At 42.3% G+C, this 22,552-nt stretch overlaps 1 protein-coding gene across 3 annotated transcripts; it reads left to right on the top strand.

Annotated features, from left to right (window-relative positions):
• The first annotated feature begins 404 nt into the window (after positions 1-404).
• Positions 405-19,453, top strand: LOC308329332 (uncharacterized protein). 3 transcript variants are annotated; one of them, XM_080783586.1, is made up of 20 exons: positions 405-536; positions 1,043-1,184; positions 1,921-2,062; positions 2,564-2,700; positions 3,153-3,328; positions 3,537-3,729; positions 4,326-4,594; positions 5,292-5,377; positions 11,310-11,371; positions 11,735-11,973; positions 12,521-12,710; positions 13,046-13,108; positions 13,821-13,941; positions 15,500-15,641; positions 16,094-16,288; positions 16,705-16,798; positions 16,970-17,430; positions 17,738-17,867; positions 18,145-18,214; positions 19,087-19,453. In XM_080783586.1, the coding sequence occupies exons 2-20, from the start codon at positions 1,161-1,163 to the stop codon at positions 19,431-19,433; spliced, it is 3,141 nt and encodes a 1,046-aa protein (XP_080639712.1). In that variant the 5' UTR covers positions 405-536; positions 1,043-1,160; the 3' UTR covers positions 19,434-19,453. The 3 variants fall into 3 exon arrangements, with proteins under 3 accessions (XP_080639712.1, XP_080639713.1, XP_080639714.1); XM_080783587.1 differs by having other exon boundaries at positions 516-603; XM_080783588.1 differs by lacking the exons at positions 405-536; positions 1,043-1,184; positions 2,564-2,700 and having other exon boundaries at positions 1,939-2,062.
• The last annotated feature ends 3,099 nt before the right edge of the window (positions 19,454-22,552 follow it).

Here is a 22,552-nt window from a genome sequence, read left to right on the forward strand (position 1 = left end):
TGTCCACTTTATAAAGTCCATGCACTCCAGTGAATAGCATTTATCCATTTAGATAACCTTTTTATGTTATTTAATTACTTATTTTTACACAGAAACATAATGTGTGTCTTTACAATAACTGTAATGTAATAATAATACTAATAATGTAATGTAATAATTATTTAAATAACGAATTAAATATCCTTATTTTATTCTGAAGGCAACCGGATGTCTTAAATTAGCTAGCTCTCAGACAGGAAGTTCTAAATTAGCTCATAAGACGGAGCCCCAATGTGGACAAGTCAATGTTTACTTCCGCTGCCCTGGGGTTGCACTTCCAGGTTAACGTCGCGTCAACAGGCTTTTACTTCCAGGTAAACTATCTTTTTCTGAATCATTCTGAACCTCTATGTTCTGAACTATAGTGTTACACTTTACAGCTTCAATGAGAAGCACAACGTAACTTTAGACATCCAATAAACTGAATAAAACTTATATAGTCAAGAACTCAAGATAGTCTCGAAATATTATGTGAATTACAACACACAATCAATAAGGTAAGTATTTTTGAGACATTGATGTTGACGTTGATTTTGAAGAGCAATGCTGATGACTCGTGAAACAGTAACTACACACACACACACACACATCTCTCTGTGTGGTATGGGGGGTTGTGTACACAAACAGATCTGCAATTCTGCCTATATTATAGTGACTATACTCATAATCTACCGCATGTGGGATTTGAAGGTGGGAGAGAGCCATTTTTTAAATGTAGCTATCTCCGTTATGTACTATCTCTGGCACAATGCAACTATATGTGAGAGAGGGAGGGTACTTTATAGTTTATACATTATATATTTTTATTCATATCACGCCTGTCTCTAGACTACCCATTATTAAAGCTGCTATGTGGCCCCAAAAAGTTTTGCCTTCTAATTTACAGTCCAAATTTGTATGTGTACAGTGTATGTTTCTATGCTAAAGTTTGTGTGTGTGGGAGGGGCATTTATCTCTCTTCCCGTTCTCTCTCTCTCTCTCTCTCTCTCTCTCTTTCTCTCAGAACATTGGGCTGAGGGGGGAGTACTGCTTCCCTGCTTTGACTGTTGGTCCTGCTGTGGGAGGAGGGAGAGGAAAAGTTCCTCTCTTTTTCTGTTCCGCAGCTTGGGAAGTTCGAGGAGATGGAGAAAAAGACAGCATACCAGGTCTGTGTCAAAGTGTGTCACGTACGGTCCTTGGAACGGATGAAAGTGTCGAGGTGGTCAGAGTTCTTTGGTACAGACAAGTCCCCGAAAGGCTGCTGGCGGGCCCTGTACAAGCTGCCCATTGAAAAACAGACAGCTGACCTCCAGTGGAGGATAGTACATCGAGCGATAGACACGAACAGACACATAGCACATCTCGATCCTAGTCATGGGGTGGGTTGTGTTTTCTGTACTCATGAGGAAACCTTAGAGCATCTGTTCTTACAGGTTAAGGGATTTATTTAGACTAGTTGGGGGAGGTTTTCTCACATGAGTTATTTGTATTTGGTCCAAAATACTCTGTCCAAAATACTCTGTCCATGTGTTTATGAACTTTATGTCAGGAGTGGCTAAGTTGGCCATCTGGATTAGCAGGGAAAACAAAACCCGGGGGGTGGGGTCTGTAGACCCTGTGCAAGTGATGCAAGGACTGGTGGCAGCCCTGAGCCCGCCTCAGGGTTGAACATGCCTATTACAGGACAGTGGACAATCTAGAGACTTTTGATGCAACGTGGGCTGTGGGAGGGGTCCTGTGTATGGTGGGGGAGCATGGGGAACTAATTATCTCTTTTTAATATTTATTTCCAAGTTTTAATGAAGCATGTGTAATGATGTGATTTGGTGCTGAGTTGCGTTAGTATTTAATAAAGGTACTTTTAAAATCTCTCTCTCTCTCCACACCACTCATCTCTTACAGATGTCAGGCAAGTATGGACTTGAAGGACGCATGATGGACAATGTGGAGTTGTACCTTCGTACTGGAACCTTCCCTGCTGAGGTTGAAAGCCCGATGGAGAGGTTCAACTTCAAAAGAGCAAGCAAAAATGTCATATATAAAGGTGTGTAAGAAAAGTTGCTCGTCCGCTGTCAACCTTTTTCATATTGTAAATAAATGTGGGTTTGTTATGAGTACTACAAATTGTAGGTATAATGTCAGAACCTGAAAGCACCACAGACGATGAATATAAAGTTATAAGAGAGCAATCTTTATTAAGGTAAATACTCAGTGGGCTATATAATAAAATTATGAGGCAAAACGGTGTCCTGCAGTGTCTATAAAAATGCAGACCTATCTGCATATGTGGGCCACTGATGTTTGACATTTCCAAAATCAAGAAATAAAAAAAGTCCAAATCATTAAGCTATTTATCTGTTAAGTTTCTTTCTTGGAACTATTTATTTCAATTGTGTCTGTCTGTCAGATAAATGCCTGTTTAAGTCGTACAAGGGCCAACTTTTGAAGGTGGTTATCAATTGTGTCTGTCTGTCAGATAAATGCCTGTTCAAGTCGTACAAGGGCCACCTTTTGAAGGTGGTTATCAATTGTGTCTGTCTGTCAGATAAATGCCTGTTCAAGTCGTACAAGGGCCGCCTTTTGAAGGTGGTTAGGAGCCTCGAGCAACTGCCGGAGATCCTGACGCATTTCCATGAAGACAACGGCCACACAGGCATTCAGAAGATGAGAGAACAGATCATGGTGAAGTTCCCTCACTTCTGAGCACTCACAGAAACCAGATCTTGAATTAATACATAATAATTGTCATCAGTTTGAGCCAATGATGGGGTATACAAAATAGAATAATCGTCAAGAGCCATATAAAATAATGATGAGGTTCGCTGGATTTGAGATATTTTACTAATATACGAAGAGATATGAGACGGAGGCCACAAACATTACGTGTTTTCAGCTGATGCTACACTGCGCCTGACGTTGGATAATGATGGCAACAACAACCCATGCTTATGAATGACAAAAACATAGTTTATTGTTTTGCCCCAAATGGGGACACCAGGATTCATGTGGTTAAATAAATTATGATATTGAATTTAGATATCCAAACATATCAGACACTCAGTGTTGTTTTGGCTTTAAACATTCACCATTCTATGTTTTTTTTAATTAAATGACAATGTTGTGTCTTTCATCAGTGTCTGTACTGGTGGGGTAATGTGACTAATGCTGTTAAGGACTGGGTGAAGAAGTGTCCCCAGTGTCAACCCAGGCTCCTGGGACGCAGGCCAGCAGAAACTCAGAGTCTCCAGTGTCTGGCCTACGGCTGTGAGAGCAGCAGCTGGAACAATCCCAGCATGATCACTTTCCACAAGTACATAACTCTTATTTATTTCTACTTTTTGCCTACTGGTGAACATGGTACATAACATTTTACGTCTCTTTTCTTAGACGTGTTCTCCCTTGCTCTCTTTCTTCATTCAATCCATCTTTTCATCCATCCTTCCTACTTTCTTTCTGGTGCTCATACCAAAGCAAGAAGACTCTCCAGGTTCAGAATTGGCTTCTCTCCTCTTTCCCAGGTTCCCCAAGGACCCAGCAATTAGGGAGAAGTGGCTGTCTGTGGCCCAGAGAGACGGGTGTTCCGTGCGGGGCGCCTCCCGTCTATGCTCCAATCACTTTGACCCCTCCTGCTTCCAGGTCAATGAGGAGGGTCAGGTTATTCTGAAACCAGAGGCCTTTCCCACCATCATGGCTGTACAGAGGGAGGTCCAGGTGAAGGATACATTACATAAACACAAATTATGTATATGTATTGATATATATTGTTGCTGTTGGGCAGAAACCTTGTATCCATATTTTAACTTTCTGAGGGGCGCTAGCCCCAGTGGCACCCACCCTTGTGGATCATGAAGGTCAAGTCGCCATGAAAGTCGAGGTCAAAATGACATAAATGACATTAACTAAGGAATGGAGACTTTAAGCGTTAGAAGGTGCAGACAGGGTCTGTACATCCACATGCGTTTTTATTTGGAAGTGTGATTTCATTAAATAAGGAAGACATTCAAACATGAAGGTGCATTGCTAAATCTGATAGAAAATGGGATTATATCTAGGAGACTTCAACTATTTCTTCACGATAACATATTGACCAGCCCAAAGTATGTGTTAAAAATCATGCACATGCATACATTCTTATGTAGCACACTGCGTTTCCAATTCTAAAATGAAGCATTTATTTAGTAAAAGAAAAGGTAGGTCATCTACATTTTCTTTTTTTTATTATTTTGAGCTGTAGCAGCAGTATGTACCTGAACGGATGCATCTATTAGTAACAATAAAAACTGAATCTGACATCTGTCTGAATCTAGGTAGCCATTCCTGAAGATGAGCTCTCCCTCCAGGTCTCCACTCTGGAGGAGCTCATCATCGTCTCAGGCACAGCGGAAACCGTGGAAATCTCAGAAACATCGGAAGCAGCCTTAGAACACCCCCCAGACCTCTGCGGGGAACTTCCAGAACACCAGTACTCCCTCCCTCCTCCTGATGCCAACAACAGAACAGGGATTCAGGGTGTGATCACTGTGACGAGGACACGCACTGCTGAGCCATGTTTCGTGACGTATAACAACATAGAAAGGTACTGCACCTTAACCCATTTAGGCCTGACGTCGCAATTTTAAAAATGTCTTCTAAATCCTGAGAGTTTTCTGAAATATTTTCTATATTGGGGTGGTGCTCAATATTTCATGTCAAGGCCCCCAGAAATTATATGTAATTGGCCGCCGACCCCCATCTGAAAATATGATGTTCCACTGTCCTCCCAGAAGCAAAGAATTGAGTTAAAAACGTTGGCTCGGAAAGAATAATATTCAAAGATTTGTGCAACATTTTCACGATTAAAACATTTTAGCAGACCTACAAGCTCGTAGCACGGGTGCCGTGCTATGAGCTTGTAGATCTGCTATTTTTCAATAGCTAAAGTGTAACATAATGGGTTAAGCTTGTAAACTCTGCACTCTGCTTACATCATGCACTTACAGTCAGCCAGGATAGTACAGCTATAACAACGACGACTATGGGTAATGATCTTTATGTAAAATGTCTACTACCGGTACTAACTGTTTATAATATTGCTGCTATCAACCTGTAATTACTCCTAAAAAAATAAAGGCGGCAGCACTGACTCCATTAATGTTTAGAGCACAGTAGCACAAAACGATGATGATCATAATGATCATTTAAAAATAATAACTAGGCTAGCACAACATAAGGTTGTACTAGCCTAGTTGTCCTTATGTCCTTTTGAAGTTGTGTTGAAACTTGTGACTTTGCAGGTATCTGACGCATAGGGTTTTGCCTCCATACACCAAGCCCCGTCAGTACTCACTGAAGAGAAAGTCCAAGCAATTCGCTGTGATTGGTGAGAGAAACAATCACACCTGTGTGAAGTGAGGGGCACTAACTAACTCATGTTGATGTAGGTGTTATGACGATGTAGAAAAAACGGTGCCAACACAAACATTAAATGTCATTAACAATAAATAGACAATATGACATAAATGTTCCCTTCATTGTCAATGGCGTTTTTAAAACAAACATTGAACTAAAAACAAACCTTAAAGGTGATATAGGCAAGTTTCCAGTGTTTGTACACAGAATTGATCGAGTGTTTCCAAACAAATTAAAATCTAGCTCCACCCCCCTCCCCCCGTCATTCTATTGGCTGAGCCAGGTCACTTCAGGCTATGGGGTTGTTGTTGCTGCTGGGAGGGACGCTATGGATATTGCGCTCGTATGGCTAAATATGACATTAAAAAATTATGAATTTCTATCGATATCATAGTTACAACAATGACATTGAGTTGACATGTTTTTTTAAGGGTAACTGTAGCGTAATCACAATATCACAAGACTGACACGACGAGTCCCGCAAATGAGGAAGTAGGAAGTAGTGGAGCAGACTCACTGGCTCTCAATTCAATTATCTTTCATTTGTAATCGTGCATATAAAACATATTGCCCCTCAAATGCCCCAGCCACTACAGCATCGTTCATGTGAACTACTTTGTCCACGGTTATTCATCGCTATGATGATCAGCGACGGCTTGTCACCGTTGGCGAGCACGGGTTGAATGCAAGCTTCAAGCCGGCCGGACCACCAAACCATGCGCTATACATAGCGATTCTCATAATTTCAACAGGCTTACATATTACATCATAAACATACTATTTCACATGAACAATGGTGAAACTAAGATATGGGGATAATATTATACTTGCATATTGCAAGTATAATATTATCCCCATATCTTAGTTTCACCAATGCGATTTCATTGCAAGTTGCAATGAAATCGCATTGCGTTTTCATTATAATACTGCTGGGTCGAACACACAGTCACAGCCTCGCGCTGCAATTGGCTAAGACTCCGCGTCACCCCCCACACAGACCCTCCTCCCAACACGACGCTTCCGTCCCGCGACATAAACAACAGTGGATATAAACAGATACAAACACATAGAGGGAGACAAAGGGAGAGTGTATGTCTACAGGGCAGCAGCTCAGCATCAAAATATAGGGGAAGATAGAGGGAATAAGGCCACAAATATAGATAGATAAATATGTTGATTTTTGGCTGAAAACTTGCCTATATTGATTGATTGATTGATTGATTGAAATCTTTATTAACAGTTTGCAGAATTACAGTACATTTCAAGCACAAACTCAATACAAAGACTGTTAACTGTGAGCCTTACACTTGTTTACAACAGGGTCCACATTGTTCAATTCATCAAAACATTTAGAGACAAACAAATAGACACTTCTATGTAGTTAAAGAACAGAACAGGAATTCATCATATAGGAAGCGAAAAGGGAAAAAAAGTATATATACAGTGAGGGGAACAGGGGGATAAAAGAAAAGAAAACGAAAGACAGAGTGTAGGGCGCCTGCACACAACACCATGCGTTGATGCCATGTGTGCATATGTGCAGGCACCCAACACCACGTCCATACAAAAACATAGTACAATCCATAGTACAAAGACAGAGTGTAGGGCGCCTGCACACAACACCATGCGTTGATGCCATGTGTGCATATGTGCAGGCACCCAACACCACGTCCATACAAAAACATAGTACAATCCAGATACAAATTCAGCTTTTACAGAGGCCAGTTTCGAATTGCAGCCATCCGTAGGTGCCCTTTGAGAGCAGTTTTGAAGGAGCCAAGGGATTCACATGTCTTAATGACTGTTGGTAGGGCGTTCCACATTTTGGTCGCATAGGAGCGAAAAGAATTTAGTCCCTTGTTTGTGCCGAATCTGGGTTGTACATGGTTTGTTGCACTCCCTCTGGTGTTGTGGGTGTGGACTTCGTTTACATTAAGGAAGTATTTAGACAGGTACATGGGTATCTTGGTGGTGTATCTAATCTTGTGGACCAGACCCATTGCAAGATGCTGTACTCTGTCGTCGACCCTAAGCCATCCCAGCCTGTCAAAGTGGGCAGGGGTGAGGTGGGTTCGGGGGGTGAGGCCAAGTAGGAGCCTGACCAGTTTGTTTTGGGAGGTCTGGAGCCTTGTTTTAAGGGCCTTTGAGGTGCTGTGGTACCAGGAGGTGGATGCATAGTCAAAGAAACCTTGTACAAGGGCTCCTGTTAAGGTCTTCAAGGTGTTTTTGTCGACCAGTGAGGAGATCCTGTAGAGGAATCTTGTTCTTTGATTGACTTTTTTGATTACGTTGGTGGCCATCTTATCACCGGAAAGATTGGCCTCCAGGATGGAACCTAGGTAGGTAATTTGATCCTTCCGTGTGATAATATCATCACCAACTCTAACCAAGAAGCCATCTGCCTTTTTGAGATTACTATTTGATCCGAAGAGAATGGATTCAGTTTTTCCCAGGTGTAAGGATAGTTTGTTATCAGCGAGCCAGGTGCAGATTCTACCGAGTTCAGAGCTGAGGGTCTTTTCAACCTGCAGTTTGTTCCTGTCCGAGACCAGCAGTGCTGAGTCGTCTGCGAACAGGAACAAGTTGCAGTCACAAGCTGAAGTCATGTCGTTTACATATATTAGGAACAGTAAAGGTCCTAGTATGCTTCCTTGTGGGACGCCACAGCTCACTGGGAGGGGGGGGGACAGTGTTCCGTTCACTTCCACCATCTGTTCTCTCCCCTCCAGGTAGGATTGCATCCAGCTCACTGATGTGCTATCAAAACCAATAGCTTTAAGCTTGTTAACCAGTATGGAGTGGTTCACGGTGTCAAAAGCCTTTTGGAGGTCCAGCATGACCATGCCGCAGTATTTTCCAGCATCCACCTCGTGTTTGATGTGGTCGCTCAAATAGAGAAGGCATGTGTCAGTGGAGTGGGATGTTCTGAAACCAGATTGGAACTCGTACAACAATTTATTAGTGGCAAGATACTTTTCAACCTGTTCATAGACTATTTTTTCCATCACTTTCGAGATGGAGCTTAGAATAGAAATAGGGCGGTAGTTGCCGGGTTCTAATTTGCTCCCTTTTTTGTACAGGGGGGTTACTTTGGCCAGTTTAAAATCTCTGGGGACCTGTCCTTGTTTGATGGAGAGGTTAACTATGTGGGTGATGACTGGAGCTATGGAAATGGCTGAGTCTCTGAGAAATTTGGAGGGAATATTGTCATGGCCAGTGGCCTTGTGGGGTTGGAGGGCACTCAGTTTCTTAAGTACCTCCTCAGTTGTTACCATTGTCATTTTAAAATCATCTTTACAAACACCTAGGTTTTTGTAGAAGCCTTTGATGTGCTCTACACCAAAACGCCCAGAGTGGGAGGGCAGTTTGTTAACCAGCATTGTTGCAATGTTTGTAAAGAAGATGTTCAAGTGATTGGCTACATCAACCTTGTCAGTGATGAGGGTGTTATTTGATTTGATGTTTATGTTAGTAAACCTGGTTTTAAGTTTCTGACCACAGCCTAGTTGGTTGTTTAGTAGCTTCCAGAGCTCCCGAGGATTGTTTTTGATTTCCTCGGCTTTATCATTGATAAAGTTACTTTTGGCTGATTTGGTCATGGCAATTACACCGTTTCTTAGTTTGTTACATTGGGTTTTAAGGATGCACAGTTTGGTTTGGAGATCACTGTCGAAGCGCTTAGCTAGCTTGGACTTGCATTTAAGAAGTTCAGAGCATTTGTTGTCTCTGGCTTTCATTGCAGTCAGTATGTCCGAATTCATCCATGGCTCCGAGCGGGTTTTGACCCTGATGGTTCTCAGAGGAGCCATGTTGTTTAGTACTGTTGTAAATTTGGTTTTAAAGCCAAGCCATGCTTCTTCGACTAGTGAGCTCCTGAGCACATCGGACCAATCCAGTCTCTCCAGTTCTAGGTTAAAGGCCTCACTAGAGTAGGTTTTGAGGTCCCTAGATATGACTGTTTTGTGACAGTCAAATTTTAGTTTCTGTATTTTGCGGGTACAGAAAATCATAAAATGATCACTGAGCCCACATACAATAACCCCTTTCTTGGAGATTCTGGATTTGTCCGAGGTCAGAATGAGATCAATGACAGTTTGAGTAGAATCACACACTCTTGTGGGTTGGGTAATTAGCTGGCTGAAACCATGCAGATCACAGAGCCGACTAAACGATTTAAACACAGGCACTTCCTTACGATGCATGTCCGTATTCCAGTCGCCAATCAGGATTTTCTCTACAGATTCCTCCCCAGCTAAGCACCCCTCAAGAATATCATAGAACCCGTGCTGATCAGGCGGTCTATAGACGGTGCCAACTAGTACTGATTTAGCATTTTTGAAAATTAATTCAACCCACACAGTTTCAATTTCATCATGCTGTAATTCAGTACGAGTAACATATTCAGTGTCTTTGTGAATATACATGCACACGCCACCACCATGCCTGTTTCTGTCGTTCCTAATGACAGTATAGTTTTCTATTTCTATCTCTGGGTCCTTAGTGGACTCGTCAAGCTTAGTTTCAGAAAAACACAGGATGTTTGCCTTACCGTTTTGAAATAGATGTCTGATCTCTGCCAGTTTGCGACTGAGGCTATTCACATTCAAATGAAACAGATGAAGGCCGTTGGTTTCGACGATTGTGTTAATTTCGTCTGTGTTGAAATAGTCTGAGGTGTGAATGTGGATGGGCGGTGGAATTTCCGTGGCTGAGGTGTGAGTGGGGAGGGGCGGTGGAATGTCAATGCCATTGTCCTCAGTAGTCCTGGATTGACTGTGCATGTCAGGACATGTCCTGCACATGTCAATGCCATTGTCCTCAGTAGTCCTGGATTGACTGGGGGTGTGGGGGAGGGGGGGGTGTTCCTCGGTTTCGATCACAGCCGGGTTGGTTTCAGCAAACATAACGCCCGCGGTGAAATAAGGGGGTCCGCTGGCGTTGGTTGTATGCTGTGGGGGAGAGGCTGGAGAGCGTTCCCAGGCTGATCTTGGAGTTGCGTCCGTGGTCAAGTCCATGGAGGCGGCGCTCTGGAAGCCGTGGCGCGTTGCGATGGAAACGGCTGTGGCTTGCGGAAGTACCTCTTGCTGTAGGAGCAGTCTCGCTTGTGAGACCGCTTGTGATCGTGTAACCGGTCCAGGATTGAAATGAATGTCTCCCGATAGCAACAGGCATAAAATAATCACAGTTCTGCGATCCATTTTGCCAGTCGGGGGCTTGTACTTGCGATTCGGGTTCGCTGTTAACAGGCCATGAATCGCCGCCGACCCAAAAGAAATGTGTTTGCATTCCAAACCATTTAGGAGGAAATAGTCGCTGTGAAACTCAAACTCCTCTGCTTCGTTTCCGTATCGTTCCATCTCCTCTTGGTGTAAACTCCATGTTGAATTAAAGCATGCGTCCGTAATCCATAGGATGAAGAATAGGTAAAAGGCGGAACAAGTTGAAAACATAGCTACCGGTTCTTGGTTGGAGAGAGCTCCTGGGAATGCGACTGCTCAGGTCGAATGACTAGTCCAAGTGAATCACCTTTAATATCACCTTTAAACCCCCCAAAAAAACAGGGTATTGACTAAATTGGGATAATGTGTGTGTGGGGGGGGGGGGGCACACGGGGAAGTGCCAGGAGCTGACCGGATAGTGCAGTGTTTCCCAAACAGTGGGTCGCGTCACGTGTAAATATCTTTTTTCCCATTCCCTACACTTTAAGTTAAGTAAATTATTTAAAAATATCTTTTTTTTTCATTCTACAATTCTGTAAAAACAATAAGGCGATGAAAAAGTAAACCAAGACTATACCCCACAGTGGAGTTTCCTGTCCCACTCGTATCTGCCTGTATATCTAATGTGTGAAGTTGAAATGCTTTGACTACTAACTCTAAAATACAGTTTCTTCTCTGATTCAGATGGAGTGTTGATGTACACACGGGTCAACCCTCCTGTCAAAGTACCACGTAGCAAAGAAGAGGTGATTTGATTCAAAATTCTGCTCATTACTTGCGCAAGCAGAGCGTTTTGTTCGGTGCTCCGATGCGTATGTCCCGTGGCAGCGTATGACGTATCACGTCATATTTCTTCTCATGTACTTATCCAGATTATGCTTGGTTCTACCATCATACTCATTACTATTTATTCTATTTATTATGTTTACATTGCTGTACATACTGTAAAATTTTCTGCATTTATTCTCTCATTTACTGCATTACTGTATTGCACTTCTGGCTAGACGCCACTCTTCATTTCATTGTCAAAGTATTTGTATACTATGTGCAGTGACAATAAATTGAATCTAATCTAATAAGCCAATAACCGCTTCATTTTCTTTCTCCAGGTGAAAGAGATATTATACCACTTCCATGACAACCAGGGTCATCGGGGGCTGGGTATTTGTCAACGGGTCATCTGGAAGCAGTTCTTCTGGGCCACACTGAGCAAAGACCTGGCCATCTGGATCTCCACCTGTGACACCTGCATGAACAGAACCAAGATGAGAGTGACTCGCTGTAGTGTCTACAAGTGTACAAACAGCTGTGGACCAGTAGAGAGAGGACTGGGCTTGACCTTCCACAAGTATGGGACATATTATCAAGTACATGTTGTGTTTCTGCAGGCGGGTGTTTAGACAAATTATGCTCAAATAGGTGACGTGCCTGATGCCACAGCACTTGAGGATACTCTAATATGGACATATCTGACATCACAACACTGACATTGCACACATCATCATTTTTAAGCCAGTGGTTCTCAACCATTTCAATTTTACGCAACGCCTACGTACACCATTTAATGGTATTTCCATCTCTGGGACCCTAATTTATATTGTATATTGGACAATCAATGTTGATTTAACTGTGTACATTTGTACACTGTGTTAACTAACCCGAGTTACAAACCCATAGCCATAAGCGTCCATTTGGTTTCTAATTTGGTTTTCTCCCTCAAGGACCGCTGGGGGTCCCCGGACCCCACTTTAAGAACTGCTGTGTTAAGCGATGGTTGACGAGATCAGAGCTCGATCAGTGGGAGGGGACAGGAGGGAGACTGTGACGCTGTGAATGTTACCTTGTACACTTGACTAGGGTACAAGGGTCAACACTGACCCATGGTCTTTCTGCAGATTTCCTATTGAGAACCCGGCACTGTTGTCTCGCTGGCTGAGGAACCTGGGTCGTCCAAACTGGCAACCTAAGCTCTGGTCCTCCGTGTGTTCATCACATTTCACAGAAGACTGCTTTGACCACAGCGGGAATGAGGTCTGCCTCCGACCAGATGCTGTTCCTTCGCTCTTTGTTTACAACAACCCTTGGGTGAGGAGACGAACACCTGTGTACATGGTACTGAATTACACTTTGTGTATTTTTCTGAAGTTGGGATATTGCCTGGCGTTTGCCTTATTGGCAATTTGGCACTGCACGATGCAGCATCGTTTGTGTCTTTGCATTGACCACCATGACTGCAGATAAGAGCAGGTAGAATAGAGAAATAGTGTGTGAGTACCGTATATACTCTAAAAGTAATTTGATTGACTGTAGCAGTGGCAGGCATGCTGTTGCCAATCTACAAATAAATCCGCAACCAAAGTAAACGACCATAGAAACCTGGGTTCCTGTGGTCTAAAATGTGCCTGTACTTTCTCTTGCAGGACCCGGACAAAATCGACTCTGCCCAGCCTGCTCCACTAGACTGGGTCAACACCCAAGACCAGGTACTGATCTGGGGAATTAACAAAAATATTAAATGGATTAATGTTAGGAACTAATAGTAGCAGGTGAAATGCAGGTTAGATGCTAGTATACACAACAAATCATGTCAAATACAGAGTGCTCTGTATTTGACAGGACTATTATGCATTTGTACTGGTAGGAGGGTGATGCATGTATTTTCGGGAAGTGTTATGGGCAGCTACGGTTACTTAGCATAGCATTTTGGGTGAGTACTGCTGCTACAAAAACTACTGCTGTGTATATATCTTTATATATGTAACAATAAAGACACTTTAAAGTAAACCTTGATGTCGGGGGGGGGGGGGGGGGGTGAAATCATATATATAGAGGTGAACACTACAGGCTGTCTGGTGCTTGTGATGCAAAGCTCACCATCTGACACATTCTTTGGCAATGTAATATGTATACTGTATGTATGTATGTTTTCTCATGTCAATGGCACTGCTTTGAATTGATTGCTTGTGATGCAAAGCTCACCAACTTGTGATGTTGTCCAGTCTACTACTGTCAACTCTTTTATCCAGATGATTATTTTCCCAGTCCATTCTTATCGTAGGTTGGATCAGACAGAAATACTAAATGGCAGAAACTAAATCAGATGCATGTCATGCAGTGAATTAAATCACTCCAGTTGAACATGAGAGCCATGGCATATAACAAGAGGATGGTCTTACATGTTTTCTGTTTGAGCAGATGTTCTTTGCCAAGTATGATGCAGTGGAGCGATACCTGCGTAGAAGAACCTACCCACCAGGACTAAACAGTGTGGAGAAAAACACCTTCAGGAGGTTTGCCAAGAACTATATCATTAAAGGTTTGTATAAAGGCCCTCATGCCGTATCCAAACAACTGCCAACCAGGTGCTCAACGAAGACGCATTAAATGGTCACGTGAACCATGCAAATGAATAGTCAATCCGTTACAATTAATTAACATCACAAACGTATGGGTGTGTGTGAAAATCATACTCATTATACAGTAGTCCGATAGGAACATGAGCATAACGCATTCAATAAAAAAACACGTGAGTGCATGGCCACTGGCCAGCATTAACAGGAGAATGCTACACAAATCAAAAAATATGAGACGGTATGAGACAAATATAGGCTGCAAATACAAAGAATAATGGTTTGTTGAGTCAGAGAAATGGCCTATGTTTATTTTTTTTTATGATTCAAAATTTTATTGCTTTTTTCCATTAATTTCTCAAACATTTAAGACAACAGACGAAACAAAACTAGACAAGAAAATAATAAATACATTACACAACAAAATCTTTACAGAAAAGATAAAACAATACAGACAATACAATACAATACAATAAATAAAATAAAACAAAATAATAAAAAAGGGGAAAAAGAAATGCCATTACACCTGGGTAGTATCAATTTACAATGTATTCACGGAAAACAGAAAACAAGAGAAAAAGAGGCGTTGCGCTCACACCATAATGGGATTGACAGCAATGTGCATTATGTAACCTCCCCATTTCCGTATAAATTTGTCCAGTCTGTCGGACCTCCTGTATGCCATTTCTTCATATGCTGCAACCTTACCTAACTCCACAAACCAGTCATGAAACGATGGACTCCCTGACGCTTTCCAACCCCTCATCAGCACCTGTCTACCAATCATGATAGCCGTGAGGATGAATTCTGCATAGTCACAGTGAGCTACCTGCTTTGGGTCACCCAGTATGTAAAGCCTAGGGCTATGTTTATTATTATCAGATGTGTGGGTGCAAACCGACTATTATTAAAACGACGATAATTTATGTCTATACAAGCCCACGGGCTGCAGATTGGCTATTTTCAGAGTAGAGATTTATTGACACCTGAAAATATAAAATAGCTGTGATACTTATGTAAGTGGTTATGGTGAAATATACCATTAGCACTTCATGAACAAATGCATAAACAATATTAAAGGATTCCCTTTACAGGTCAAACAACACCATTCATTCACATACAATATACACAGTAATAAATAACAATTATGCAATTGATACCAGTGAGCTGGTGGTTATGAAAGGCTCGTCATAAACCTGCATCAGTTGTTTTGGAGGTGAGAAGCCTGGTGACGTGAGGTTAGTTTGTAGGGTGTGAGGGGACTTTTGCGTCACTGTTTCAGCAAATGGGCAGCATTCGCTGTACACACGGAGACGACAAAGTAGCGTCTCCGAAGTTTGCCACTGGGAGCTGGTTTAAAAAAGAACCGGTTAAGTCCCCTAAAACGCCGTCTCCGGGTGGCAGAAAGGGCAGATCGGCTAAATACTTGTGCGGGTAACGCAGAATATGTCCTTGTCTAGTGCAAATACTATAGTTGGTAGTGCATTATACTGATCAACTCAAATGAATCTCCTGTCTTCCTAGATGATGAGATGCACATGGTGCGTGGGGGTCATGTGCGTCGGGTTCTGAGGAGCAGAGAGGATGTGGAATTGGCATTGGTCAGCTACCACAACGATCTCAACCACCTCGATGTGAAGAAATGTCTCCGCCTGCTCAATGAGAGGTTTCTAACATTTCTTTGTATTATGTTTAACCTTCAATTAATCTTAAAATAACTTGCATTGTTGTTTTGTTTTTTATCATTGATATTGTACATGGATGTCAGGCTGCACAGTAGATATATATGTACTTTATCATTTATTTAATCCTGAAGGAAATTTGTTACTAATCATTTTGAACCAAATTAATTGGTTCAGATCCCCAAAATATTGATTGGAACTGGAACCAAAAAAAGTGTTGTTCTTGCCATGAAGTGGGAACCAAAGTGGGCATGTCACTATTCAGATTGGAAGATGCAGATGTGATATAAACCATCGCAAAAAATAAGAACAGAACCAGTTCTAGAACCAAAGTTCAAAAAGGGGACAGTGAGTGGTTCAGTTTCGGGGATTATATGATGATGTGTTTCATGGTAAAAGGTAAAAGTAGTATTTTCTCTGGCCTTTTAAACTCAAGGTACTTTTGGAAGACGATGAAGCCAGACGTTGTGCGCTGGATTGACAACTGTTCAGAGTGTTCCGGAACAAAAAAGCGGACGATACTGAAAAAACAGATGGAACACCAGTTCTCAGGGGTTCTAGAACCCACCGAGGGGTTATTAGAGACCACGGTGGACTCCCCACAGCTGCCTCAAGATGCATACACAATCAGGTGGGGGGGTTATTGTGTGTTCATGGTATTGACCCACACAAAAACACACACTAAACTGCTCTCATCATTCAGAGATTAGCACACTCTCAGAGTAGTGTTTGTATTGGCTCCTTTTTGAGTGTTCTTACATTGCTTGTATGTATGACCTCCTTTTTAAGTATTACTATATTGTTTGTATGACCTCCTTTGAGTATTTGAGTGTCTTAATACAATATTCTATATACATCTACATTCACTAACAAGAGTTATTGATTGAGTGTAACTAGTGTGGCACTTTCTGCAGCTTTAACACAGACACAACATACAATGGTTGTAATAAGGTTATGACATGTAACTGCTGTTTTTATATTTAGAATTTAATTGTGATCATTTTGTGCATACTATCTCACTTTTTCTCGTTCTATTTGTCTGATTAGTGATCATGAGGATGATGATGATGATGATGATGAAGAAGAAACCTTCCGCAACAATGAAGAAGAACTGCCAGAGTGCAGTCTCACGGACCGAAAGGTTGGTCAGTCTCTGCTGTTGGCAGCAGCAATGCACACACTTGAATATTTTAATTACATTGATAGTGGTTGTTTTGTTTTTTCTCATGGCACTCCTCTCCTTGTGTCGGCTGCAATCTCACTCCTTCACTCGAACACTTTACACTGTCCTCTCCTCTCACCTTAAACCCAGTGTCGGCAGAAACCTGATTCACAGTCTCTGGCCCGGAAAGAGGACAGCAAGTCTCAACCTGAACGCCAACCTCAACCCTGTCTTCAGACAACATTTGCACCAAGAATCCAGGGCCTAAAAACTGACCAGCCACAGTCCCACGCCCCAAAGCAGATGACCACGTCTCGATACAGTGGGACCCGACTTCACTCTAATCCTGGAATTAGAAACCAGCCAGCTAAACTCACAAATGCGCAACAACCCTGTTTTCAAACCCAGATCCAGACAGGAGCTCAGACCCCGACCAGCAGCCAAGTCCGACCCAAAAGGATGATTCAAGACTCGGTTTCCGAATGTCCAGCTAAGAGAACGCCCAGTCAGAGCCAGAGGGTGGATCCATTGGTCCCCCAGGGGCCTCAAACCTGGCCCGCCCTCAGTGACTCTGAATCCATCAGGGCAAAAAATGTGAAATCAAAATACAGGTGTGTAATTTATTGTTGCTGTTGGGTGAAAACCTTGTATGTCCAACGCTATTACTTTAAAAAAAATAACCGTTCTTCCAAGGGATCATATGTAGTTATTTAGTCACAAGCTCTTGTTAGTACTTGTCATAAAACCCACAAACGGACAAGCTTGTAGATTGGTTATTTTCATTACTTTTGCTCAACAGTGTCATTAAACAAATATAAAAATTTTATTTATTGTTTTTGTAATGATCATAATTTTCCAGAGAGCAAAAGCAGCAATGTCCTTATCATCTTCTCTTCACTTGGTCTGTCTTGTGTGTAGCCAGTGTCCAAGTGTGCCCCCTGTGAGGGGGCCCAGCCCGCTACAGGCCAGGGTGGTGGTGCAGCACTGTTCTCAGGCCAGGTTAAAGGTCAGACCAGCTATGGATGGAGCTGAGGCACAGTGGGTTGAGGTTTGTTGATTATTCATCTGTTTAAATTGACCGTCAACATGTATGCAGCTATGAATCACTCAAAGTAAGGGTTGCATGAGATTCAATTTGGCAAAAGATCGTTTTTTATAGTGTTGCACTTTATTCTTCCACTTATTCTATGTATCTTGAGATGATTGCCATTTGTGTTCATCTATTTTTAAGATGCAGTAACAGAAATATCCCTAAAATGGCTGACTGCATTTTCCATGTTGAAATCAAAGGCTGTCTTTCAAATGTAATATAATCTTCTATTCAGATACAGGAGGGAATGGTGGTGTATGTGTGCTTCTTCCAAGGAGCCACCTTGGATGTTGTTCAAAAGATGGGTAAGTCATTCTTTTTCTTCTCCATTGGGATTGTCCAGTATTCATCTTTTGTCAATCTAGTTTTGTCTATCTTGCTATTATAATGATCATAATTAAATTTTCATGAGTTTGTTCTGTTTGAGAAAGAATGTTCTTTATAGAGCATTCTCTCAGTGACACGTACAGTATATTCTACAATCGCCTTTCCAGCTATGTAAATCATATCATATAGCGCTAATTTGGTGCACGGCACTGGACAGTATATATCGCAGGCACCAGATCATCTGGGAGTGGGAACAGGTCTACCAAATGTTCCCACAGCAGTTAAAACAAAATTTAGTCTGGCAGCGTTTAGTTGTTTGATCATAATACATTTATGTATTGGCATTTTCAATAGGTGCTTTTCAATGCAATAGTCTACCAGTATATTTCTTTTTCAATATTATACCAATTGCAGTACATGGACCACAATGGAAACAATCCTTTGGCTTTTTTGTCATCCAGTTGGCATGTTTTAACTTGTACTACCTGTACGTTTTAATAATTGTCAATAAAGTACTAAATCAAAACAACTAGCAACTTCCTCCACTCATTTCAGTAATAAAAAGAAACAATATAATGTATGTAAATACCTGTAGTGGTCCCTTATGTTGTCGTAACCTTTTAAATCCATGTGCTTATCTTATGTAAAGCACTTTGAAATAGCTTACCGCTACACACATGCAACCTGCATATAGAGTGGAAACCTCACAATCTATGCTTGCATTTGTAAAATTATTTAAAAATTGTCATTACAGTTTCTCTGTGTGACAGATGATCAAATAATGTGCCACAGAGGGTAAGCTAAATAAACCAAACACATTATGGAGTTCCTTTTTTTTCTGCTCTGACAGCCGACACTGTGATGAACGCCAAGTTATTCCGGAATTCCTCCAGGCTTCCGGTTTCTGTTCTGGAACTCCCTGGGAGTGTTCTGTTGGTTCCCCAGGACTCTCTGCTCGGGGACCAGCTGGTACTGAGAAGGAAGAGGATACAGTACCAGGAGGGCTGCCCACCCTGGGCGAGTGCCCAGCTCTACACCACACTAGTCTCTGACTGCAGGACAGCCATGGCCACATATTCAGCTAAGTGTAACAGGCCATCACCTTTGAGGGGGACAGTGGAACATGGAATTTATGGACAGAAACAGGATATCATCCTGAGCTCCCCCGAACCCCTCACACACCTTCTGGAGTTCTAATTGGATAATCTGTGTTCAAATAAAAAAACATTCAATGTCCATTTATGAACATGTATCACCTGGTTTATACAAATATACATACACCCAACATTTTATAACCGGTATGATAAAGTTAGCATGATTTGTCGTCTCCCTCCGAAAATCAAATGAGTCGAAAAATATGGCCAACGGAAACTTTTAATATATAAACAAACAAAACTAAAATAAATCTCAAGACATAGTATAAAGTAAAGGGACCAAAAGATCAATCTATATACCATTAACATGAAAATAAATGTTTACAATGTCTGGACCAGCGCTTTTCTTCACAGTGGCAATTAGCAGTAGGAGCTGCAGTGTGCTCTGGAGGGATGTACCACTCGTTGGATATCAGATTACGGTAAGAAAATGGTTAATCCGGAATTTTCCTTTTAAGGTACAGGAAAGATTGCAGACGATAAGAAATCTGTTTCACTATTTGGGTAAGCAAATTTCTGTTTGCTGTGCGCTTCCATGATGTGCTGCTTCAGTGTTTGTTTGTCGTAAAACATTTGCTTACAGCCTCTGCAGCTAAATTGGTTGATAATATGAATCTTCATGTGTGTCTTCAGTGCTCCACTTTCAGTAAATCGTTTTTCACAAACTGTGCAACCAAAGGGCTTAACGCCTGTATGAACCCTTAGGTGTTTTGTTAGTGAACCACTCTCAGTAAATCGTCTGCCACATACTATGCACACATAGGGTTTCTCACCTGTATGAACACGCATGTGTGTCTTTAGACTTGTCTGTTGGCTAAATCGTTTGCCACAAGTTTGACAACTAAACGGTTTTGTGTGGCTTTGCTTATGCCTTTGAAGAAGAGGCACAGAAGTAAACCCCTTACCACAATCTGAGCAGCTAAATGGCCTCTCCCCAGTATGAAGTGCCATGTGTCTTTCACAAATTGAAATGGTAGTAAATCTTTTACCACAAACACTGCATCGCTTGTGAGATTGAAGGTGCAGTTTCATGGTCTCTGTAGGCTGTAAAGGTTTTCCACAGAGGCCACATTCACATGGATGGGTCCTAACATGCAGCATTAAAGCGATTTTGTTAGGAAAACGTTGCTCACATACTTTGCAACAATATGAGGATGGAGTTTGGCTTGGTGATTTTGGATCATTACACAGTCCCAATGCTGCCAACTCAGTGCTGACAGAAAAATTCTGCATGTTGTTTGAGTCCAGTGTGAGTGAGTCGGTATCTGACTGACAATCCCTAGCCTCCTCCAAATCATCCTCCACAGCATCTTCGGTCGAATCCAGGTTATTGTCTGGTCCTGATATTTTGTATCCATTACTTTCCATTTTCGTCAGTGGGGGCGACGTGCACGTTGAGCGTGAGCTGCTGGCTAGTGGCACTGTGTCTCCGTTTTTCTCAATTAGGTATTGACAGAAGTCTGGAAACTGTGGTCCCTCATCACAATCTTCACTTTTCACTTTAGCCTCTGGCTCAAGCGATAGTTCATTTTGTTCCTCCTTGATCAGTGGAGGCTCTAGATCCCCCTGGACCAGACTGGGAAGACCCTCCTCTTTCTCAAAGGTAGCCTCCTCCACTTCGTTGAACAACACCTGGAGGTGGTCTAGAAAGAAGAGTGATAGAAATTTACAATTAGTGATGTCTAGGCCATGGGTCTTCAACAGGGGGTCAGACCCCTAAGGGGTGCTACCAAATGTTTCTGATAGGAACTTTGACCCATACAGCATTCCTATTGTAATGGAAGAATTTGCCAAAAATGGCAGATCTACAAGCTCACAGGGCTTTAAAATCTGCTATTTGACAGCAGTTTGGTGTGTAGAGGGAAAGAAGAGCACCATGCCGAAGGCATGGGTAGAGAGTATGTTTTGCACTCCGTCCGTGTGTCCGTCCTTCCGTTAACCCGGTCGATGCCAAACTTTGCACACACACTCCCTGGATGCCAACGATGAACCTCTGCCCCACATTTTCCAGAACGGCACCATGAGGCAGCTTTTCACATTTTACCTAAAACTGCACTGATCTGCGTGAAACGTTGCATGCACACTCCCTAGAGGCCAAGGACAAACCTTTGACCTGCATTTTCCGCATCTGCCTTTTATAGCGCCACCAGGAGGCCGACTTTTGTAAAACACATCAGAGTGGCTCTGATCTTTGCTCTGATCAGCAACACAGGTACGCTGCTCTCCACGAGGGGCGATAGTGAGTAGTATACAGACAAGACCAGGATAAGGGTCGTTACTACTCGTTAGCTAAATATTCGAACGAAAATAGAAGCCCAGTACCGAGGCTAGCTAGATGTGTGCAGTATGCATTATCACCGTATAGCTAAGCAGTGGAAGGTACTTTCTTTTAACCAATGCTTACTTTTAAAAAGTCACTGTGGTTTGCTTGGCAGACGCTGTACAACTGCCTAATGGTAATGGGTCACATATCAGGCTAACGTTACGTTCATGACAAATGAACCTATCATGATCTGGTGATTATACGAATGACATCTAATCTCTAATTTAATCTATGAACAAGGTGAACATCAAAAGCATCTTAATTGTACCAACCGGTTCTATTTAACTCGTATTCCCTCCTTAAAATGGCGTCCAGCTGTCTCTGTTTGAGCTCACACTGTCTCACTTTGAACTCGCACTCTGCTTTTGTTCGAGAAACCTCCTCCTCGTATGCCATTATCGTTCTTTCAAACACCATAGATATCTCTTCAGCCGCCACATTTAGTCTGTCGTTGACGAAAGCTCTCATGATCTGTACTTTGGACATTTTGAGAGGAAGAGTCGGTCGGGACAGAATGGAAGCACACAGAACGAACGGAGCCGTAAACGAAACTGCAGTACTGCACAGCGGTCGTTGTTGATTCACGGCTCGGCTCCGCAGTTCCACCTACGCCGGTAGTTCCACTTGAAAGCCAGTGGTGACGCGCGGTTAAGTTTCACTCTGAGTTTCTAACAAATAAAGGCAGTTGTTGTGAGTCATGCGAAGGAACCAGAGACGGGAACTAAAAGTAGTAGGCGGACCCAGGCTCTGGGCGGAACTAGAGGGGCGTCATCACGTTACGTTCACTGTTCACGTACGCACAGTTATCTAGGCGTTATACGGCCACTCTCTCCATAGAT

The sequence above is a fragment of the Protomyctophum bolini genome (genome assembly GCF_963924005.1).
Source record: "Protomyctophum bolini genome assembly, chromosome: 15".
Classification (NCBI taxonomy): domain Eukaryota; kingdom Metazoa; phylum Chordata; class Actinopteri; order Myctophiformes; family Myctophidae; genus Protomyctophum; species Protomyctophum bolini.

Excerpts from the sequence above, each read along its gene's own strand:
- LOC308329332 (XM_080783586.1), top strand. The coding sequence starts at position 1,161 with ATGGAGAAAAAGACAGCATACCAG. Across the intron at positions 2,701-3,152 it reads AGATGAGAGAACAGATCATG|TGTCTGTACTGGTGGGGTAA; the intron begins GTGAAGTTCCCT and ends GTCTTTCATCAG. Across the intron at positions 15,642-16,093 it reads CTCCGCCTGCTCAATGAGAG|GTACTTTTGGAAGACGATGA; the intron begins GTTTCTAACATT and ends TTTAAACTCAAG.